The 23,049-nt window shown below is 40.5% G+C and overlaps 2 protein-coding genes across 4 annotated transcripts; one reads left to right on the top strand and one right to left on the bottom strand.

Annotated features, from left to right (window-relative positions):
* Nucleotides 1-394: 394 nt before the first annotated feature.
* On the bottom strand, nt 395-1,989 carry xcr1a.1 (chemokine (C motif) receptor 1a, duplicate 1). Its single transcript, XM_034582671.1, has one exon. The coding sequence runs from the start codon at nt 1,987-1,989 to the stop codon at nt 967-969; it is 1,023 nt and encodes a 340-aa protein (XP_034438562.1). The 3' UTR covers nt 395-966.
* A 2,901-nt stretch (nt 1,990-4,890) lies between these two features.
* fyco1a (FYVE and coiled-coil domain autophagy adaptor 1a) lies at nt 4,891-22,142 on the top strand. 3 transcript variants are annotated; one of them, XM_034582634.1, is made up of 18 exons: nt 4,892-5,151; nt 6,963-7,074; nt 7,800-7,906; nt 8,219-8,344; nt 8,899-9,005; nt 10,718-10,861; nt 11,011-11,104; nt 11,223-13,727; nt 13,886-13,978; nt 14,997-15,115; nt 15,204-15,371; nt 16,135-16,287; nt 16,411-16,640; nt 17,073-17,220; nt 18,287-18,379; nt 19,208-19,418; nt 20,100-20,209; nt 20,415-22,142. In XM_034582634.1, exons 2-18 carry the CDS (start codon nt 7,014-7,016, stop codon nt 20,488-20,490), a joined length of 4,545 nt encoding a protein of 1,514 aa, XP_034438525.1. In that variant the 5' UTR covers nt 4,892-5,151; nt 6,963-7,013; the 3' UTR covers nt 20,491-22,142. The 3 variants fall into 3 exon arrangements, with proteins under 3 accessions (XP_034438527.1, XP_034438525.1, XP_034438526.1); XM_034582635.1 differs by having other exon boundaries at nt 6,960-7,074; XM_034582636.1 differs by lacking the exons at nt 18,287-18,379; nt 19,208-19,418; nt 20,100-20,209; nt 20,415-22,142 and adding an exon at nt 17,839-18,233 and having other exon boundaries at nt 4,891-5,151; nt 17,073-17,271.
* The last annotated feature ends 907 nt before the right edge of the window (nt 22,143-23,049 follow it).

Below are 23,049 nucleotides of genomic sequence, written 5' to 3'. Positions count from 1 at the left end.
AACAAATAAGGAAAAATAAATAGAGCTGTGTTGGAAAGAGTTGTCCCGTGCGTCCTTTGGGGTTCTTGTACCAGGCCATTGCAAGTTGGGCAGGAGTTGAAGGGAAAAAAACCTAGGAACTTACAATAAGTAAGTATGCTATAATGAGTGTAATCAGTGATGCAATTTTCAGGGTACATCTGATGATACATCTAAGAGATGTCTTAAATAAGTAGTTGTTCCTGTTGATAAAATCCAATATGCACTGCTGATGGCACCACACACAAAACAGATCCAACTCAGCGATGCCATTAGAAAGAAAAAAACTGTTCCCTATTAAATATTTCAAATCAACTGTCAATTCAAAATAAATAAATTTTATAATCAATAAGAGAAATACGAAACATATATTTTGATATAAGTAAGAAATGCTGTTTTTCCACTGGAACAGTTCAATGAATCAATGTTTGACGTAATTAAGTTCTATTCTACACAAATCTACGTATGAAATAACAGAAATGTGAGGATTAAATAGACTTTTAACATACCAGCATATTTGTATCACAACAGGGGTGTTTAATGAAGCACTTACATAATCACAATATATGTAATCCAAAAACAAGATTTAGCTATAAAAGTCTACATTATATGAAATTTTCCCCAAAAAGTCAATAGATGAAAACCTATAATTCTAATAAAAAAGTATTCGCACTGTGAGGATATTTGCTACAGTGGCTTCACTTCCACTGTGAATGATATTTTTAGTATCCCGTGACACACAAAACGTATTAAAGTTGCATCCCATACAAACTATATGTTAAGACAAATGTTTAACACTGATACACACATTTATTAATAAACCATGAAAGTCAGATTTAGATTTTGATTACAGCTTTTTACAAACAGCAACAAATAAGTAGATTTGCCCAAATGCACACTTTTTAATGCTTTAAAAAAATGCTACAAAACATTATGCTTGGTCAGTAACTAGTACAGTGATCCGTGTGAGATGAGGTTTTGCATTCTGACCTGCGGCTCCTCGACTGGACTTTTCCGACTGAACATTTCCTGCAGCATTGACTTCAGATGGCTCCTGAACTTCACACCAACAAACGCATAAAAGACAGGGTTGAGGCAGCAGTGGGAGAAAGCAATGAGCCGACACACATGGAACGCATAATCGAGCTGGATGCTGACTTCACAGTCGTCAAACGGTGGGACCAAGTTTTCATCCAGGGTCCTCAGAAATATCACCACGTTGTACGGCACCCAGCCGATGAAGAATACTGCCACGATGCAGAAGACCAGCTTCACTGCTCTGTTCTTCGTGTGGGATCTCGTTTGTGAGATTTTTCCGAGTATCCGGATGTAGCAGAAACCAATCACCACAAAAGCAACCAAGAAGAAAATATTCTGCTGGAAGACAGCGATGCTTTTCCACAGGATGGATTCGTATTCACAGCCCAGGGAGTGTGTATCCTTGTGGGGGATCGAGATGACGGAGCTGTAGAGCAGGGACGGCATGGCTGCTCCAATACTCATCATCCACATTAGGAGGGACAGGAAAATACCAGTGCTGAGTTTTTGGATCCTCAGGTTGGAGAGAGGGTGGACCACCGCCAGGTACCTGTAGATGGTCATGATGGTCAGGAAGAGGATGCTGCTGTAGAACCCAATGAAGAAGACAAAAGTCACGATTTTGCAGAGAATATTTGAAAATAACCACCCCCAGATGTGGTAGATGGCCCAGAACGGGAGGCCGGTGGTGAAGACGAGGTCAGAGATGGCCAGGTTGAGGATGAAGATGTTGGTGAGGGACTTGAGGTTCTCATACAGAGCCAGGATCACAAGGACAAGAATGTTTCCTGTGAGGCTCAGTGTGATCACCACAGAGAAGAAAACAGGGATGATGTAGGATCCAAATCTGACCACATTGTCTTTTTCACAGAGTAAGTCATCGTCACTGTCATAGTCACTGTCATATTGGCTCTCATTGAAGGACTTGTACATTACTGGTCAACTGAAACATACAAAAAGAAATATAGTATTACAGGCGTCATCTTGATTAACACAGGATTAATTTCAGTTTTGCAGCCAACAAGTGACGGAGTCGATACTTAGGTAGGATGCACTTCTGATATGTTGTAAAGCAAATAAATGACCTACCTCCTTTTAGATGGGACTAGGATGTTGTTGGAAGTGATGCGTTCTCTCTATTAGAAAGAGAACTCAAAAAGCTGCAGCTGTTATAGTGTTGTGACAAGGGATATTTTCGGTTCCCAATTCTGGTCCGTTAACCAGATCGGCTTTACTTTCAGCAGCTCAGCTGATGTGTTGTTCTATTTTTTTCATCATCAAACCAAAGAGGACACGATACTAGAATAAATCCGGAGGTAAGATCCTGAGAGGGTCCGGCAAGATTCATAATTTCACAAGATTTCACTTTATTCAGACTACATTAAGATTTTAAAGGACATACCCAACATTACAAAATAACTTGAGCCTCATTCTAACCTTGGGAATAACTAACTCAAGGATAACTTACTAGATTTCTTACATCTTTCAGACATCATTGACAACAGAACTTCTTTATTTGAACCCTGTTTGATACCCATGGATCCTTACATATATTTTGTTGAGATCCCCCTTTGAGGGATTTCTGCTGCCATTACCTCTTTGTATTGGAGACATCATTTTGTTTGTGATGCCCACAGCATCAAAAATAAATCAACAGAAACATACCTTTCAACAAACACTGTCCCTGTAATTAGTGAGATATAAACTACATAAAATGCAGTGATCAGCTTACCTAGACTTTTTAAACAATGGCAGCTACTGTATAGACTATATTTTAAATAAACTCAGGATCAGCATGGCTAGATGCAACTAGAGGTTAGTTATAGAATCAGAGCCTGACCAGTATATTGGTTGTTCAATTGTTCAGCATTGTTTGTTGATATGCACAAATACGAATAGCCTACTTTTATTTTATATAAAAAATATGTATCTTCTTAATTCAAGATCAATATATTTGGTTGTATTGTGTTTTCTTTTTATTGAGTTATTTTTCGGTATTGGTAGTAACTGTATATTTTTACTACTTAATATCAGTTTCTGCACAAGCCCCTAATAATCAGTATGGCTCTTCCTGAGATAAACATACTCATCAGTATTATGTTAAGCATATAATGTGAATCGTGTGAAATTTTGTAAATGGGAGAAAACCATGATCTGCAGGTAAAATTAAACGTCGATGCACATGAAAATTAAATTCATTAATTTTTAAGTAGTAGTGGCATGGACACCCCAAATATCCATATCAGTCAGGCTCTAGAAGAAATACTGTATATGTGTGTTTTTTTTAATTTTTTTTAGTTTGGATAAACCGACACATATGAGACTTTAGAAATAGAGAAATGAGACTTGAGATACTTCTGCAGCTTTAGTGTTGCAGTTTCAAAATGTTCATGTACGCATGAGAAACAAATACGCATGCACACATACACGCACGCAACCAAATGAACAGCCCAGGGGCGGCTCCTGGCATAGGCGACATAGGCGGTTGCCTAGGGCGCAAAATCACAAGAGGCTGATTTATCATTAAAGTATGTATCATGACGTGATACATACTTTAACCAATGCAGTAACGTCACACCATCGTCCTCTAACCCCGGGGACACAACGGAGTCTCACAAGTTTCTTACAAGGAACCTGAATATTAGTTTTCAAAACAAACAGCTCTAAAAATAGTCCAGGAACTGAAAGCTATTTTGTCTGAGACACACCTTGGATTCGTTCCATGCAGAAGGGTGGGGGAATGAAATGATCGTGTAAAGTGACACACTGAGTTCCATGGAAGAGCACAAGTGACAAGGAAATGGTAATAAATCATTTCATTAATTCATACAAATTTGAGAAAAACACATGCATTAATGCATTTATTTACAAATTTATTCAAGAATCAATAAATGAATAGACTATGTTACAAAGTTGATCATTTTTAGATTCGATATTTTAATGGGCAATGAGAAAGAATTATAAAAATAACCGTGACACTTGTTCACAGTGATGTCTCATCTGTGGATCATACATGTACACATACAGTTAACCCGTACATATGTTTGTTTTCTCTCATGTGTAGACTATTTTTTATTTTTACGTTATTCATCTAAAAAGAAATAAAATCCCATAGGAACTGATTTGGTGCAATAGAATAATTATTATTCCCTGTTTTGTTGATGGAGGTCGATAGAGGCTTTGCAGGGATCCATGTTAGAGCCTTCAGTCAAACTACCTGTTCCTTTTAGATGTAGTAAAGTAAAGTTATTGTTAAAAAATATTACTTTTTTTTACCAGTATGAAATCTCGCCTAGGGCTCCAACATTGCCAGGGCCGGCCCTGAAACAGCCTCTCATCAGACCCTCTCTGCCTGGTTAATACATGTCTGTGACACAGCAGATGCCCTAGTTTATAACACTGGCTTTTTAAAGAGTCTATATTTGAGGTGTTTTCTCAGACTTGACAAAGTTAGATCAACAGAAACATACAGCTGTTTCCAGAGGCTGAGCACTCACATACTTTAACATCTGTCCTGCTCATGTCGGACATTATGTGTGTCTCACTATTTAACCCAGAGGCTTCACAGGCCAGTGCTAGCTCTCTATGTGGCTGCAGTTATAATCTCAACAGGGAGAAACGTACAGTTCCATTGAAATGATAATGATCAACTGTCACTAAAACAAAGAAGTAAAGTGGGTCACGTATTAAGAGCTGTCATTGGTCACATGACACCTCTGTTTACTCTGCTCCTGCAACCACACTATCCCGCTTCATGGTCCCGCCCACCTGCCCCAAAGCCATTGGCTCAAGGACGATTTGTGACTCTGTCATTGGATAACACACTTGTCAATCATCTAACTCGTAGCAAGTTTGTTTACTCACAAGAACGACTTGGGTGTTTGTGGTCCCATCAAGTAAAGTAAAGTTATTATTCTTTTTCTTTTCTTTGTCTCCACCCGAGGCGCAGGCACATATGACATAAAGCTCAGCTAACGCCACCCGCTGGCGTCATGGTTGTTCTCAAAATGTCTGCCAAGGAATCTGTGGTATGCTGAACATTACAGAGACAACTAAAAATACACGACGGCCGTCTGTAAAAGATCAAACTAACAGGTAGGTTTTTCTGTTCAGTGTTCATGTTTGTATTAAAAGTGATACAAGCACTGGAGGAGCTGCGAGTTAACGTTCTACAACTGTTATTGTTGTTTTCACAAGTCACAGTAAACCAGTTATGTTTAGCCGTTAGCTTAACTAATGTAACATCAAACAATCCACTAAATCAGGTTGAACTACGTTGTTAACTTTCTGTGTATTAAAGTGTCGGGAGGGGGGGGGGCAGCTGTTCCATTGTCACAGTGTAACCGCTTCAATAAAGTTACATTTAAATGCCCTCTATAGAAATGAAATGCTCTGTTTACTTCCGCATAACAGGAGGTGGAAGGGGTGAAACAATAACAGCAGCACACTGTTCAGTGATGTCTGATATAAGGGTCTCCTCTGTGTTGTTCAGTTGGCTCTGTGTCATGGAATCAGCATCATTGCAGCTATAATTTGTGCTTTTGTATCATCGTGGTTAAAGCAGCATCTCTCTCCACTCTCCGAAAACCTACTTTGACTAGAACCTCCGCCAGTCTCCTTGAATCTGATCAACACGCGCCAAATGTGTACATGTCAGCCCCTTAAATGTGCCTGAGCTTTCCACTATAAGTCACACTGAGCTGAGGAATCGAACCACCGACCTTGTGGTTAGTGGATGACCCGCTTTATCTCCTCAACCACAGCTGCTTAAATCGCAATATATTAAGCATATTGTAATGGATCACATATGAAAGTCTTGGACTAGCCTGTAGCCATTGTAACTGGCACAGCCACCCGTGCATCACTATAGATTATATGAAATTTTATTTGATGGTTTGAAGGACATCACTGTGTCTATAAGGAAACTTGTATCCTAATTTTTGTTGCAAAAGCTTAACTGGGCAAGTTACCACAACACTTATACTCCATGGATGTCTCGACTACCCAAACAGAGATGGTAAATCTGCCTTTTGCTTTAATACACCACATGTTTGGAGTAAGCTGCAAGACAGTTTAAACTTAGAACGTTGGTCCTCTCGTTGCATGTTTAACATCTTTACAAATCCGTTATTTTTTTACTTTTAACATGTGCTTTTTATTTTCCTGAGTTAATTTTTGCCACTGATTTACATATGTTTCTGTCTCTGTTCTGTGTTTTAGCCTGATCGCTGTGTCTCAGTATTGTTTTTTTCTGCTTGTGTTTGCAAATTCTTGTACTTGCAGAAGATATATTGTATCTTCATGGGATCCTCCTTGGCCCTGCCAACTTTCCAGGGATTATTTCAATTGTATATTTCTCCATTACACTGTGGATGTTTGCTCTCATTATGGGATATGTACTTGCTTACGTACTTATGTGTTTACCAACCTGCAAACTTTATGAATCAATCAGGCGCATCATCCCGATCCAAAGTTCAAGAAGCAGGATGTTTGACTTTTCCCGATCCAAAATTCAAGAAGCAGGATGTTTTGAGTTTTGACTCTTCGTTGATCAAAGTGTCTCAACCTGTGGATAAATACTCATCAGAACAGTCATTGACTATTATAAAAACAAATATACAGTGATTGACAGATGGGAATAAAAGATTGCAGTTGAAAAGTAGTTGTTAGTCACAAGATCAGAAGTTGAACTAGTATTATTTTTATATTGAGTAACATTATTATATTTACAGGTTATAAAGATCAAATTGCATATGTGACAGACCATTAGACTTTTTCTCTGAACTGGACAACGTGCTGAAGGAAAACTCTGATTAATCCAGAATTGTACGTACAAGTTTGCTCATGCCTGGACTATTCATGTCAGTCTTTTGTTCCTGACTGATTCTGATTCTCTGATTCAGCAGACTGGATGTGACCTTGTGACCCCTGGTTGCCAGGGAGAAATCAGCGTGGCCATGGCCACAGGGGCTACCGCTGGGGAGAGCCAACTCCAGAGGATTATCAGAGATCTGCACGGTAGGCCAGCATTATGTGTGTATGCCTGTCCGTGTGTGTGTGTGTGTGAATAGATTGGCAGCAGCAGCAGGCAGTCGCTGGCTGACACGATGTGACTGAAAAGAAGAAAGAAGAGTGAGAGAGGTTTGCTGTGATGTCATGACCTCAGTCTCGGTGTCAAGTCTAAGTTTTATTTTTATGCCTGGAACTACCTTACCTCTGCTGGTCACCAGATTATTGGGGAAAACATACATCTGACCACATGTTTGTGTAGTAAGGGTGTGGTGGAAGCCTTTGTCAGCATGCAGCAAGAGAGAGAGTGCGTGCGTAGGGTGCACCCATCACGGGTGTCCTTCCAGTTTTTACGATGGATACGAGGCAAGTTTTTAATGTACACTTGATAACGGTGATGCTGGAAAAGTTTGAAAAAGTGTTGAAGAGTTTGACGCCAGGAGGGGCCTGAGTGCTGTAGCTGGAAAGGCCCCAATAAAATAGAGTTAAACAGTTTTGATTTTACTCTCAGTTCTGTTGCTGGAAGACATTTTAAAGAAATATAATCTTTCCTGTTTTTTATTGCTTTTTCCTTCCTGCTCATTCTGTTCCTGATAACAGCACTAGTGTCAGTATGAGGCTGTTAATATTGTTTATATTTTTGTCTATAAGACAAATATAACCGAGTTAATGTTGGTTTTATTTGAGAAGCATTTATTAATCCTTGAATATGTGTGTGTGATTGTGAATTTCAGATGCTGTTGCAGAGCTTGCAAAGGAGTACAGGGAAAGTGGGGAACCAATCACAGATGACAGTACAAACCTGCACAAATTCTCTTATAAGCTGGAGTACCTGCTACAGGTATGAATCCCAATTATTCACTGTGAAGATAAGGTAATTACATTTCAAATATGATACCACTAGTTAGACATAAAACACATACATGCTCACAAAACACAGAACCTCACATGATGAGTTTTGTATCTGTCTTTTTGACATGCTGTAAATGCAAGATGCTTTATTGAGTTAACAATTCAGATGAACAGTTTCAAAATGGATAGTTGTTTGGAGAATGTGCTTCTTTTTCTTCACATTTTCTTTCCTGAAAAATAAGACATACCTGAGAGAAAATAATCCACGTAACAGTTTATTTTACCTGTATGTTTCTTTCAGTTTGACCAGAAGGAGAAGAGCACGTTTCTTGGTACAAAGAAGGACTATTGGGACTATTTCAGCGACTGTCTGGCAAAAATCAAAGGGGCCAATGATGGGATCCGCTTTGTCAGATCCATCACTGAAGTATGAACATTTTAGTTGTTGTTTCATGGCATCATCACTAATTTTGCCCTGATTATAAACTGTTCATTATTTTATCAGATTAACCCTCAAAATTAGAAAGTAATTCTTTGAAATAACAAAAAGTGTTTTCTGTCTCATTTCTTATTATTGACACAACACAAAATACACAAAAATACTTTTATTTAATAATGTTGCTGCCTACAGTTCAGTTCAATATTTTAGAGCCAAAATACAGTCAAGAAAACAATTTAAATCTTGGCACTGATGTGTTGCCTCCTTGTAATTGAGATATAAAAGCAGCGTGCTGTAATTGTTTTCATTCTTCCATTTTACTAATTTGTATTATAATGGGCTTCAGTTGAATATGTGTATCATCACTTTATAAACAGTTACATTGTAGCTGAGATAACACTTTTGAGCAGTAAATAATAAAAAAAAACTAAATGTTGAATACCAAGTAGATTTTGAAGAGTGAAAGATTCCTCAAGTTTGAGTATAAGGTAAACACTGTTTAAAATCACTGTGTAAAATATATATCTTTTCTGCTTCGACAGCTGAAGACATCTCTGGGGAAGGGGCGAGCATTTATTCGCTACTCCCTCGTACATCAGCGACTGGCTGACACGCTGCAGCAGTGCCTGATGAACCAGAGAGTCACCAGGTAAAACAGACAGTTATTAATGAAGTCCCCTGGCTATATGGTTTTTAATTAAGATACATATCATTTAATTAAGATACATATCATTGTACAGACAATTGCTTTATGAATTACAAGGTTTGTAAAAAAATTGGATAGAGGCTATGAAACATTAAATTTCCCCTCTCTGGGACATGGGCCTGCTGCTTTAGAGGATGTAGTGTCAGTCAGGGGCGAGTAATTCGCGAGGGGAATTTGACTCCTTTCTATGCCACACTTTTCACACAAAGCACCAGACCTCTATTTTTGTAGGCAAACGCCATTTGTTGATAAACGGTAACCAGACTAGTAAACAATTCACCACCCTCTGCCTTCTTTTCAATGACTTCATCTTTGTCAAGTGCCATAAGAATCTCCTTCTCCGTTGCCACAACCAAAACAGAGTATATATTATATTTCCATGGCTTTTACTTTGAAATTCTTCATCAGATTGTCCTGATATTGTCTGGGTGTCAATCTGAGGTGGTGAACTGTCATTGTGAAGTGAAATTAGTTTGTGGAAACCTTATTTTGTTGCGTGAAGAAAAACGGGAAACGCCACAGAGGAGAAATTTGTTTATGATGAACCTCGTTCTGCTTTTCACTCCGAGAAAGAAATCTGCCTTTAGGTTATAACGTCTGTTTTTCCGTGTGTTGTTTTTATTTTTAAAGTTTGACTAATTATTCACACAGTGCTAATGAGACATTCATTTTATCTCAATTTTATTTTAGAAAAATAGTTTCTGATTGCAGTTGTAATTTTTTATCAATAATTGTATTCATTATTTATTATTACTTAATTAAGTTAAATCAATTTTTTGTATTTTAATTCATTCATTCATTCATGCATTCACAGACTGAAAAGTGTGACGTCCCATTTGGAGGAAGGTTGCTTTTATTTTTAAATCACTCTAACACGCTCGTAACTTAATTTTTCGAAACAATGCCCACTGTGAAATGAGTGGAGGCTAGTTTGACCGTGGGTTTCAGAGTAGAGTCTGGCCTGACCACAGTCCTGTACTGCATCTGAGGCAAGAGCTTATCTCTTCTTAATTCTCTCCCTCTCTGCTCCACCTTTTTTTTTCCTCTGACCACGACCTTGCATTTCACCGGCGACGTGTTCTAAAACAAAAAATCAGAAGCGGGTGCACGGCTGATACAATGATTTCAGATAGCGGAGCTGTAATATCATTTGGCTGCTATGTGCGTTGCCGAGAGACAACGTGATTAAGTCGGTTGCCAGATAAGTGGATTTGAAAGGTCCGTCCACTTATTCCTGCTTTCTATATTATTGCTGATCAAGTTATCAGTTCAAGGCCAAAAAGACAATCAGGCCAATGGGAAATGTCCCGATGCTCCTGATATGCAGTCCACCACTGTGGTCAGTGATAGCAGAATATTTAGTTTCATTATTCAGACATATTAAACGTAAATTGTTTTTCGATTAATGATGTGTATGTGTAGAGCTGTAGATATGAATGGTACCGAATGGAAGAGGAGGAAGAATAGCACTGTTTGGTGCAGCAGACCATTTGTGTTTTTGAAGAATTACTTAATTTCCTGGTTGAGGTTTCAGCTTCCTCTATTAGTGATAAGGGTAAAAATTTGAGACAAATTTCCTTCTTCAGCAACTATCACTGGTTACAGTCATTGCACTATATATTGATTTAACCTCTCCCTCTTCTCTCCTCCTGTAGTGACTGGTTCTACGCAAGAAGCCCCTTCCTGAAGCCCCATCTTAGTGTTGACATCATCAATCACCTGTATGAACTCAATGAGGTCCAGTTTGACGTGGCCTCCAGAGGACATGATCTTGATGCCTCCTGGCCCACTTTTGCAAGGTAGGAACACAAAAAACAAATAAAACAACATTTAGAGCAAATACAAAACATGAAAATGATCCATCAGATGACTAAATAAGCATTACCAAAGGTAGGATGTGTGCTGTTTTCCAGTGTTTACAGTAATACGTTTCTTTTCTGATGATCAGGAGGACACTGGGAAGTGGAAACTCACCTGGCCACATGTGGAAACCACCCAGTCGCAGTTCCAGCATTAACAGTCTGGCCAGCACCTACTCCCAGGTAACTGATCCATGTCTCTAAACACATCCGGCCATTTTGTTAACATTTTTAAATTACTACGGGACGTTAATCACTTCTTCTCTTCTCTTCTCTTCCCATTTCTCTGACAACCATCCAGCAAGCACCTGAGTTCCCCTCCAGCCCCGACTATGGTCAGAGTCTGCTAAATGACCTTAATGATTCCCTTCCTACGTGCTCCGAAGATGTCGGCACAGTTGAAGACCTTCGTCTAGAACTGGACCAGTCAGAGCTGAAGCAGCGAGAACTCTTCGATAAGGTGCAGCTGCTGGGCGAGGAGGCAGCTGAGCTCAGGGTTGTAGTCGTGGAGCTCCAGAGGCAGCTGGATGTGTCGCTTTCTGCCCAAGAGGAGCAACGGGGCTTGCAGGGAGAACTCACGGCTCTGCAAGGGAGAGAGGAGGCCCTGTCCAGAGAGGTGGAAACACTTAGGACTAGGGACAAAACCACAGAGGCTGAACAACGCCTGCTTCTTGAAAAGTTGGCAACTGCTGAAGGGAAGAACATAGAGCTAATGGCCAAGTTAGACAGGGTTCTGAATGAGAAGGGCCTGCAAGCAGCCAGCTACTTTGACTCAGCACAAAAGATACATGAGTTGCTGGACAGATTGAAAGATGCTGATAAAGGGAAGATGGAAGCTGCTGCAGAGGCAGAGGAGAAGAAGAGGCTGGCAGAAAGACTGGAGGAAGAGCTGAGATTAAAGGAGGCAGCTGCAAAGGATGGTGAGATCAAACTTGGAGCATTAGTTGCATCTGCGTCTGAGGAGAAGGCCACATTGATGGCGAAAGTGGAACAACAGTGTAGTGCACATGACAAGCTACAGGGGGCCTTGACATTAAGAGAGAAGGAGGCAAGCAACCTACAGAGGCAGCTGCAAGATCTGCAAATATCTCTAGAGGAGAGAGAGAAAGAGGTGGAGGTTGTGAAGAGGATGGCACAAGAAGATAAAGATGAAATGCACAAGAATGTCGGTGGCTTAAACAAAAAGCTAGAAACAGAAGTCACTGCTCTTAAGGGGCAGGTTGAAAAGAAAGAAGCAGAGCTGACCTCAACCTGTGAGACACTGCAACAGCTGGAAGCCAAGAACCAAAAGCTGAACACAGAAAGGGAGAAACTGACATGTGGCCTTGCTGAGCTCGAAGGAAGCATCAAAGAGCAGACCACGAAGATAGAAGATTACAAGACACAGTGTACCAATTTAATGGAGCTGAATGAGAAGCTGCTGACCAGGGGGAAGAGAAATGAGGAGTGGAAGAAGGAGATGGCAGACAACAGAGCAGTGCTTGAAGCAGAGTTAGCAGCTCTAAGGGCCTCTGAGAAACAGCTTCGTGGACAGCTGGACGATACCAAGATGACAGTGGATGAAAAAGAGAAGCTGCTGCGTGAAGAGAACCGCAAGTTGGATGAGAGTCTGCAGCGAGCCACCATGGCCGCAAAGCTCTCAGAGAGCACATCAAAGCAGCTTGAGCAGGAGAACCAGAGTCTGAGAGAAGAGCAGGACACTGTGAAAGCAGCTCTTGGTCGCATGCAAGCAGACCTGAAGAGTGTTCACGGGCAGATCGGAGAGTTGGAGAAGAATTTAGGAGCGTCACGCAAGAATGAAGCCAGTCTTCAAAAAGAACTCCAAACCAAAGAGGACCTGCTAGTGAGCAAAGAGAGGAACCGTATTGAGCTTCAGTCCAGGTTAAAGGCTCTGGAGGCCAGGGGGAAGGAGCTTGAGATGGCCAAAGCTGACGCAGAAGCAACTTGTGCTAGACAGACTGAAGTGATCGAGAAGGTGACGTCTGAGAAGCAGACGATGGAGAAATCTCAGCTGGAGAGGAGCGCCGTTCAAGTGAAGGAGAACCAAGAGGTGACAGGCAAGCTGACTGTGTTTGAGGGCCAGTTGGAGCTGAGCCTGAAAGACGTTTCCAGGCTCCAGGCAGAGGTCCTGGACCTCAGGGTGAAGGCACAGAGGTCTGAGGAAGAAAAGCTTAAATCCCAAGCACAGCTGGAGGTGATAGAAGCCCAAAGAGATGAACTCAGGACTCTGACCGAGCAGCTTAAAGCTCAGACAGAAGCACTGAACCAGAAGCATGTAACAGAGCTGATGGAGTGCAAAAAGAAAGAAGAAACACTGATCGAACAGCGCGATAGAGAAGTAGCTGCCAGCGCCGAATTGTCGATCTCTGCAGCTGCAGTCCGAGAAGAACTGTCCAGCCTCAAGGCACGAAACGAGAAGCTGGTCGTAGAGAACAGCGAGACACGTGAGGGTCTGCACAGGGCAAACACGGAGATGGCCGAGCTGGGGATGACCATCTGCAAGCTGAGTGCTGAGAAAGAAGAGGCCAGAGAGCACTGCACAGGTGACGCTGCCAGGATTGCAGAGATGGAGAAAAAGATGGAGCTGCTAGAAGAGTGCATGACGGAACTGCGACTGGAGAATAACAGAGTAAGAGAGGAGCTGTCGCAGAAGGAGGCGCTTCCAGGGACTATCATTGAGCTCCAGGAGCAGCTGGAAAAGGCCAAGAACCAAGTGCAGAGTGTGAAGGACTCCAGCAGAGAGGAGACGGATGCTGTCAAGTTCCAGATGAGCTCAGAGAGCATGAATTATCAGAGCCAGAGGAAGGTGAGTCAGTCAGAACCTGTCAATGGCATTTACATTTTCAGCACCATGGCTAACAATTGAAATATCTGAACAAATACTGAATGGTTTGGCATTAAGTATTGTACAAACATCTATTGTTTCCTTGGTTTCCATTCTCTTATGTTTCTGTCACTTTTCAGAGTACGAATGAACAGCTGGACAAGGTGAAGACTCAGCTGCAGGAGGAGCTGAAGAACGTGTGCAGCCTGCAGGCCAAAGTGACTGAGTTAGAGGTGAGAGTCTTTCAAGCATCACATCATTCACGGTTACATAATGAGGAGACACGTGGTGGTGGTAGAACCTGTTCTCTATCTCTGGAGAGTAGCTGCCTTTACAGGGAAATAAGATTTAAAAATAAACTGAGTTCAGGAAAAAACCTGTTTTACATGTTCAATTCTATAGAAAAACATGAACAAGAAGGGATTGTGAACATCACCTGGGATAAACACTTGTATCTTTGTCATTATTTAATTTGACAAAATGGTTGATAAAGGAAACAAACTCACCTCAGGTCACACAATAACCTGCTGATATTTTGTTTACCAACTCATTAACAATAGATGATTGCATGAGTCACCTTGAGCTATTGCATTACATTGCAGACAGTTGAGTAGATGCAAAATCCCTGTGGCGTACTGGTAAAACTTAAATTAATAACAACATGAAATTGCTTTGAAATGCAACATTTTCTCCGTGGTTTGTTTTATATGGATCTATATCATAAGATTTGATTTAGGATTACCCCAAAAGCTGTTATTGTTATAGTGTATTGTGTTTTACTGAAGTTGAAAAATAGAAATACACAAATGAGAGCAATTGTCTTAATTGTGACCTAGATTGTCCCTCAGTAGAGTGCATACCTTAGCCAAGGCCCAGCACCCCCCTTAAATTCAATCAAGCAAATTTAACACACTTTCTATGATGTGAGTTACCTAAATGTGCAGAATTTTTGTTATTAAGATCCATGAATTATTTAGTTGGCAAAACAATTTTTTTTTAAAAAGACCTCACAATGTTAAAGAAAGTAAAAAAAGATTCCTGAATCTGCCCCCTGATCCGGATCCACACAAAAAAGTAGTTCTCTGACCCATACTGCATCCTTCCACCAAACTTTGTGGAAGTCTGTTCGGTTGTTTTTTTGTTATCTTTCTTACACAGGACAGGGGTGAAAACTTAACGACCTTGGTGGAGGTAAAAATCTTTGTTCTGACCCATATTTTTACTTATGTGTCCTACTTAACTTGAATAAAGGCTGAGAACGAGCAGTACCTGGTGCTGACTGGTGAGAAAGATGCTCACATCACAACGACAGAAGAAGCCATTCGTCAGAGTGAAAGCGAGATTCAGCGACTGACAGACGCAGTGAGCAAGTGTGTTCCTGACCATCGATATCCGCGAATTTCATCGTAAAATTTAAAATAACAAGAGATGCTGACTAATTGTTTTTACTCTCTTCAGAGCTGAAGATTCAGACTTTTCTGTCCAGAAGATGTGCGAGGAACTGAAGGAAAAACTCAACGCAACGCACTCCGACCAGCAGAGCCAAAACCTGAAGATGACTGCAGAGATTGACGACCTCAACAGAACCAAGGCTTACCTTGAAGAGCGGCTCATCGAGCTTATCCGGTATGACCCATGTCTATTACTGCTGCCAGCCATGTCGAGGCTGTCGGCGCAACAGGCGGAGAGATTCTTAATGAAGACTGGGGTCAAAGTTCATTTTCTCTGCCTGCTGTTTGATAATCCCATCAGGGGGTCGGGTAGCGGTTCCTTTTCGGATTGGTTCTTCCATTCAAAGCAGTTCTCTGATGTTGCTATACTTACCTTTGGTAACATGGGAAAATTAGGTCTGAGGAACAGGAGGTGGAGGAAAGGGCTTCTTTGAATGCTGAGATAGTTCATGGAGAACAGATCTGACGGAAAGACTTTCACAGAGAACAGAGCGGGAAAGATGAAGTTCCAACATGCGAGGCACAGAGACACCAGTGTAGAGAACGGGCTTTTTATCCATTACTCTTCCCTGAACTTAGCAAGCACTGATTCCTCCGTGGATCACAAAGCTTTCATACTCTGTCCGGGATGAAACACAAACACATCGATTCAGTCAAATCCCATGGGGGGGTTCCCACATCGTTTCAGTCTTTTGTACTCTTGCATTATGTGTGCCTTCATTATTTTTCTCAGTTGTATCATTTGAGGTCATGAAGCTGGTTCCTAACATGGGAAATGTACAATACAAACCACAGATACCAGTTTGTTTACAATAGAGCTTTCATCTGCCAACATGAGCATGAAATGTTTTACCATCCAACCGAACATGATTATTTAGAGCGATTAAGTTGAAATTAAATTTGTCTTGCACTTTTGTCTTTTCTGTTCAATACCTCAGGGACAAAGATGCTCTGTGGCAGAAGTCGGACGCTCTGGAGTTTGAGCAGAAACTGCGAGCAGAGGAGCGCTGGTGGTTGGTGGATAAAGAGGCGACTAACTGCCTCGGCTGCAAGGGCCAGTTCACCTGGTGGCTGCGCAGACATCACTGCAGGTGGGCTCTCAGTTGCTACCTTTTTTTGATCATCATCACTGAAGCACTTGTGCACATGCATGACAACAGAATCTGTTTTTAGTCATAAAATGACATTTCTGTTATGGACATTATTTTTCCTAGGCTCTGTGGTCGGATCTTCTGCTACTACTGCAGCAACAACTTTGCAATGACCAAGCACAGCGGGAAGAAGGAGCGCTGCTGCAGGGAGTGCTACACCCAACACAGTGCGGTGGTGGAGAGGTTCACTGAGGCAGAGCTGAGTCCTTCAGAGATCCAGCCTCCTCCACCTGGAGCTGGACCCCAACCGTCTCCTGAACCTGCTCCATACAAACCCACACCCAGGGTAACAGGTGAGATGCACACTGGGAATACACAACTACTACAAACCGCACACTTAGCTCAAAAGCTTATCACTGTAGTTCCACTTTTTTTTTTACACTGTGTTCCCTGGAAAGCAGAAGTGAAAATCGGACTTCCTCATACTCAGGAACTAAGAGAAGCTTTGGCTAAAGAATTTGATTTGGTTGAAAAAAAGGGAAGAAGGTGACCTTTCCCTTTTGTAAACAAACTTTTATCATACTTTTCTTTACGTTTTTATTGTAAAGGAAATAATGCTGCATAATGTTAAATTTATATTATTAGTGGCTCTAATTAATAAATAATTTCAAAATATATTTTGTCCTATGTCATATGTGCATTAAGTAACATAAGAAAAGATGTTGGTTGTTTTCTGTACCGTATTTTCAGTTATGTATTTTGTTAAACCCATCGATTCCTCCCAGTTTCTGATCCCAGCAACAACGATGGAGCTTTCGACATCATCACCGAAGAGGAAGTGAATGGCGTCTACGACAGCGACACCACCTCCCAGACCACAGCAGGCTCACTGGATGGAGAACAAGACCGGCGGCCTCCGGGATCGCTGGATATGTGAGTGTAACATGAACGTAGGGAGCAGAGCAGAGGGATGAAGATGAGACCTTGGCTTAAGCTCAGCCAGAAAGGTCAAATAGTTACAACATGTAGACTGTTTATAAATTTCTTTCCAGATATTAAGCCAAAAATCCCAGAGAAAACGCTGCCGTTATGCGCTGAAGACGTCATTTGGAGCCAGAGCCTGTGAAGTACTAATTGTGGTGTGGAGCTGTGCTATTGAGGTCCCACAGATACATGTGCTTATCCAATTGCAAGTCAGTCTCAGCTGTCAATCATGACATTCATCGCATCAAAAAATATTTTTAACCAAACTTACTGCAAAAAATAGCACTTTGACATAGAGGCGAGATTCATGACCTATACTGAAGCCAGCCACTAGGGGGCGATTGAGACACTTTGCCTTCACCTATAGGGAGTTAAGTTAAACACAAGACGCCACAGCAGAGTAATGTTGAACTAGTGATTTTGCAAAGCTGCAACAGCCACAACATTAAAACCAGTCACCAGTTTTAATGTTGTTGCTGATCGGCCTATTCATTCCGCTGTTTTCAAAGAATTAATTCTGAACAATCAATAATGCGTTTAAAGAGTTATTTTATAGTGTCAATTATTTTCCAGGACTTCACCAAGTTAAAACTACACTGATTTGCCAGAATTTTGAAACCAGTTATTTGTTTCATTGCGTATGTTTATGTACACATGTACTTGATTCATAAAAAGCAGGTTTATAGTATATATAGCAAAGATATTGAATGTTCAATAAGAAATAACAGTGACGAAGACGAGGTAACACTGAATGAGCTCGTGCTAAGAATCAAAATAACCATCTGTATGTTAAGCCTAATGTAGAGTGTGTTAAATTAATGATGTGTTGATTAAAATGAATTAACCAATATAAATGCATTGTCACGAGCCTGGAGTGTAGGAACAAAACCTGATGTGCTGTATCTGTGTTGTTTAACCAGAGCACTCTTTCCTGCAGTGATTTCTGAAAGAAGAATACAATTATTTTTGTTTACGTGTCATTAAAACAAGTGGTGTATTGTCTTGGACTTTACAGAGGAACAGGAGACTTGACGCCTGAGGACCCTGAAGAGCACGTCCCCACGGTTCAGGATTCAGAGATCAACCTCCTCAGATCTGGAGAAGTGACGTGGGTCCTCATTTTGACTCCATTAACATCTAACATTGAAATGCATCTCAAATCCAGATTGAATCTAGTTATGTTTTTGACACCTGATATTAACATGTGCCTCCAGTGTCCAAACAAAGACAGCAGTTGACATCTAATTTCTCTTTCTAGCTCAAGTCACATTTTCCTCTCATTTGTGCAGGTCCACAAAATCAACAGACAACATAAAAAAGATAGAGGAAGAATAATAGAAGGTGGCAGCCACCCGTGAAGCCTTGTTTTTGTGTGTGTTTGCTTTTTGATTGGTCTTGTCTTCACTTCCTCTCGGTGTTAAGGTGTTTGAATAACATTCACAGTTGAGGAATGAGGAGAGGACTGCTTTATGTTTTTATTGGCTAATTGCTGCTAGCTGCCGAGCTGCTACCTCGATGGTTTGGAAGAGCCACTTGTGATAATGTTGTACATAATCATAGTAGTAGTGTAGTTGTATTAGATAAGTGCTATACAAATATAGTTATTATTATTGTATCATAGTAAATAGACTACTAGTGGGACACCTGAGCCACAGCTGCACCATTAATATATTTACAATTGGGTTCAATGTGGTTACTCCTCAGAGGTTGTTTGGCCAATCGGACAACAATCCACAATCAATGCGTCTTTGGTGCGTACACCTTCACTTTCAAATGGTCGAGCTCCGTCTGATCTCAATCTAATCTCACAATTAGCATTTTATTGCCAGATGTAAATAGAGGATCAGATATATTCCATTTCATACATGTGTCATTTCATACCGGTTGAATTAATGCCACTTCAATACATCTTAACATTGATGTGTTGTTCTTTCAGCATGGCCGTTCCCCTCAGCATTGACGCTATTTCTCAGTTTGGTGACGGCTCTCGGGAACTCTTCGTCAAGTCCAGCTGTTACAGTGTGATAACCGTAGCCGTAGACGACTGCGGACCGACCATCAGCTGGATGTTTTCCTCGGAGCCCAAAAGCATCTCCTTCAGTGTGGTTTACCGGGAATCTGCTGACACGCAGGTGGAACAGTCGAAGGTAGATGAGCTCACTGTGTTGATTTGTGTGTTTATGCACAAACAACAATGTGCATAAACATACAAATCAACACAGTGAGATCCAGGAACCACTGGAAGCCATTGAAGTATACAGTATGGAGGCCCAATCAGTGGGAATATGCCTTTTATCTCCTTGCACACCTAAGGCATGTCATGTAATTGCAAATATAAGTGCATCATAAAGCTGAAGGAAAGACTTTTAGTTGTTGGGAATTGCAGCCACACCCCCTCACTGAGTACTGAGGAAACACACAGAGGTTCACATCCAGCACTTCCACATCCAACAGAGTCACAAGTTGTGACCTTTCAAAACATGCCTGATTTTTTTTTTTATCAAGATCCCTGAATTATTCTTTGAAATGTATATCTCTCAATGTTAAAGAAAGAGGAAAAAAAATCCTGGATCCGGGCCCTGATCCGTTAAGGAGTTTTTGCATTATCCTGCTAACGAACTGACAAACAAACCAATGCAGACGAAAAACAAAACATGTTATATTTGTTATTGTCCAATAGCGGTTTTGTAAGTTCACAAAAATGTCATAAAAAGCAGATTAGTGTTTTATTGATTGTGTGATAGATTTGTCAGAACAACCTCAGGGAGAATTTTTCTGACACTGAGTTTCACTTTCACTTCAGATTGATTTCTCTGTTCCGCTCTCAGGTCCTGATTTCTCTGACTCGCTGCAATTCTCATAAGGAGACAATTCAGGGGCAACTGAAAGTCCGACACCCCGGCCTCTACTCACTCATCTTTGACAACTCCTTCTCACGGTATGAAACACCTGACGTCCAGCGCACTCCTCCTGAAATGATTCAACTCTAAACTTGATCATCATATATGTCTATATGTGTGTACGTTTGCCTGGGTGCACACATGCACATGCACATTTAGCCTTTTAAACCTTTGTCCCTCAGCATCTTTGTAAATGGGATTGCCCTATACCCTCCTTTGATCAGAAACCCTTTCTTCCTGCAGGTTTATCTCCAAGAAAGTCTTTTACCATCTGACCATGGAGAAACCGGTAATCTACGACGGAAGCGACTTTCCCTGATGCTGGATGACGCACGCTGCCACAGAGCGGTCATTCCGATGTCACTGTGGCATCGAGACAGTGAAGAGATGGTGATTCAATGAATGTTGTCATTCATTTGACTTTTACCCAAAACCTGCTTTTACCCAAGTATTGTCAGCATCTTTCAATGTTTCTGTTTAATTTAACTCTGTGGTTTTGATGTATTGAGGTGTGATTGTGTTTTAACTGTAAGTTAAGTGAAGTGTAGTCCACAACATGAGGGAGAAACAGAAAGACAAGTGTCTATGCAAGTTTTATCATCAAGTTTTATTATATACACCAAGTAATATACAAAACTCAAGTTCAGCCAAGTTTAAATTAAGTTGCTCATCTAGAGAAACTGTAATTTTTTGTTTTATCTTTCTGTAATGTTTCTCTGTCTTAAGAATGATTTGGCTTCTCTTTTCCAAAATATGCTGTTACAATAGGGAAGGTAGATCGCTGCACGTAACAATGTGAAATCTGATATAAGACCCAGGAGCAAATATTCAAGATCATGGCCAGTTTAACAAGTTTCAAGTGTTTTACAATATTTTAAATCAAATGGCTAAGAAGAAGAAGAAGAAGAAGAAGAAGAAGAAATGCAGAGATCTGGTTTGCTCGCAGGTTTTTAACTAATTGAATTGCCTGAACATATTTTCACTGTGCCAGTGAAGGAAGGAAACAAAGCAGTGGCTGATAATAACTGGCCTGGAAAAAAAACACAGTTTCTGCTTGAAAACAAAGCATTATGCACTTTGTGCAACTCTCAGGAGGGGGACACAACGTTGTCCTTATAGCATGTCCTCATCTAATGTTTTCGGAAAGCAAAAAAAAAAAGACGAGAGAAGGAAATCGTCACAGATATTAAGGAAGTTTTGATATCTGTGTAAGGAGACCTGAACACTAGCTCTCTCTCACCTAGTGAAGTAGAGTGCCTCTGCTGACTGAGGACAGACTGACTGTGTGTCATTATAATGACACTATTTAAATATATTTACTCACTAATGAGCTTCTGTATTTTTAAAGTGCCTTTTAACTCTAATCACCAGGACGTAGTTTTTTGTTTGTAGCTACATATTTGACTCTTTATCCTCACACAACATGATTTCTCTGTAGAAACCTAATTCTTTTGACATTTAAATCACAATATAACATGCACAACATCATATATTTCAGTTGAAGCGTTTTCATTATAATCTCTGGAATCGGTCCCTCTGGCTTTTCTTGTTTCTCTCAGTGATGAAATGTGTTGACATATTTTCTGCATTTTATTGTGTAGTTTTTTTAAACATGAAGCAATTTGAAAAGAATAAGCCTGATCACTTTTGGACACTGCCTGACATTTATTGAAGCGCTCGATGCTGCATTTACAGAGATCTTGTTGTTGTCTCACAGTCAGATCTCTTTTATACTTTTGATGAGTGTAAATCGGTGCAATTTCTATGCAAAGTCTCATATTTTCTCTGCAGTGCTGCAAATTTGTGATAATTACTTTGTACTTTGTTATGAACAATATGAAATCTGTTAAGTTTACATTATCACACGGTGACAGATTTTTGTACTTGCTCTAACATCTAGTGGAATAAAACTGCATTATCACTACGAGCACTCGGTGTAGCTGGTTTGGTGATATGGTCATTGCTGATAAATGTCTGTTTCTTTTTTTCTTTTATTACATCATCGTCTTACAAATGCCTTTACTCTTGCTATTATTGACTAACTTATGGAGTTTTCTTGCTGTAATTCCCAAACTTATCCCAACATTCTTTTGACTTCAGTGATGTGAGTGCCTGCAGTTCATCCTGTGATGTTGGAGACCTGAAACAAGATTGTGCTTTTTAGATGTCAGCAATCCTGCAGGAGGCAACAGAGCAAAGAAAAGCTGTCATCTGAGCCGAGCTCTTACATCTTCCTCAACCGGAGAACGAGCTCCTTTAAGAATAAGTTAGATTCAGCCATAACATGCAAACTCCTCATATTACAGTTGGGTCTACAGGTAAAACGTTTTTTTACAAAAACGTAATTATGTGAAAAAGTTCACAAATAGTGCCGTAAATCCAGTAAATAAGGTTACAATTAAATAGATACACACCTCTTATTTAAAATGTCTTTGGAGCTTAATATGGTGAACTGCTGCTGTGATGGCCCCATAGCACACTAACCAACATGCATTTAGGATTTACATTTTCATATACGTGGTGGATTTAAAATATCCCGTTACTGTCCCGAACATTGTGTTTCAGTGGTGCACAGTTAATATAATAACACTTGGTCCTGGCTCCAGCTAATGACACTTTTCACAACATTTAGAAACTATGACAGGTGCATGTTGTGCACTGACACCTAGAGGATGTTCTGGAACACTCATATTTCCACAATTCTAATTCTGTGTGTGTGACACAGCCAGACTCAGGAAGGCAGACAGATGAATTTTAAACATTGGTTTAATCTCAGTGGGGAAGTTACCAGCTCATGTTTCCCTTCAAAATAAAAGTGAAACGTATCTCTTCATGGTTGTGAAACACTGTTAATTAGACTGTAATCTTCAGAACACAG

Source organism: Hippoglossus hippoglossus, chromosome 4, assembly GCF_009819705.1.
Source record: "Hippoglossus hippoglossus isolate fHipHip1 chromosome 4, fHipHip1.pri, whole genome shotgun sequence".
Taxonomy (NCBI): domain Eukaryota; kingdom Metazoa; phylum Chordata; class Actinopteri; order Pleuronectiformes; family Pleuronectidae; genus Hippoglossus; species Hippoglossus hippoglossus.
This window is presented reverse-complemented; position numbering and strand designations above follow the sequence as displayed.

Excerpts from the sequence above, each read along its gene's own strand:
- fyco1a (XM_034582634.1), top strand. The coding sequence starts at position 7,014 with ATGGCCACAGGGGCTACCGCTGGGGAGAGCCAACTCCAGAGGATTATC. Across the intron at positions 11,105-11,222 it reads TGGCCAGCACCTACTCCCAG|CAAGCACCTGAGTTCCCCTC; the intron begins GTAACTGATCCA and ends ACAACCATCCAG. Across the intron at positions 20,210-20,414 it reads TTTGACAACTCCTTCTCACG|GTTTATCTCCAAGAAAGTCT; the intron begins GTATGAAACACC and ends TTCTTCCTGCAG.
- xcr1a.1 (XM_034582671.1), bottom strand. The coding sequence starts at position 1,989 with ATGTACAAGTCCTTCAATGAGAGCCAATATGACAGTGACTATGACAGT.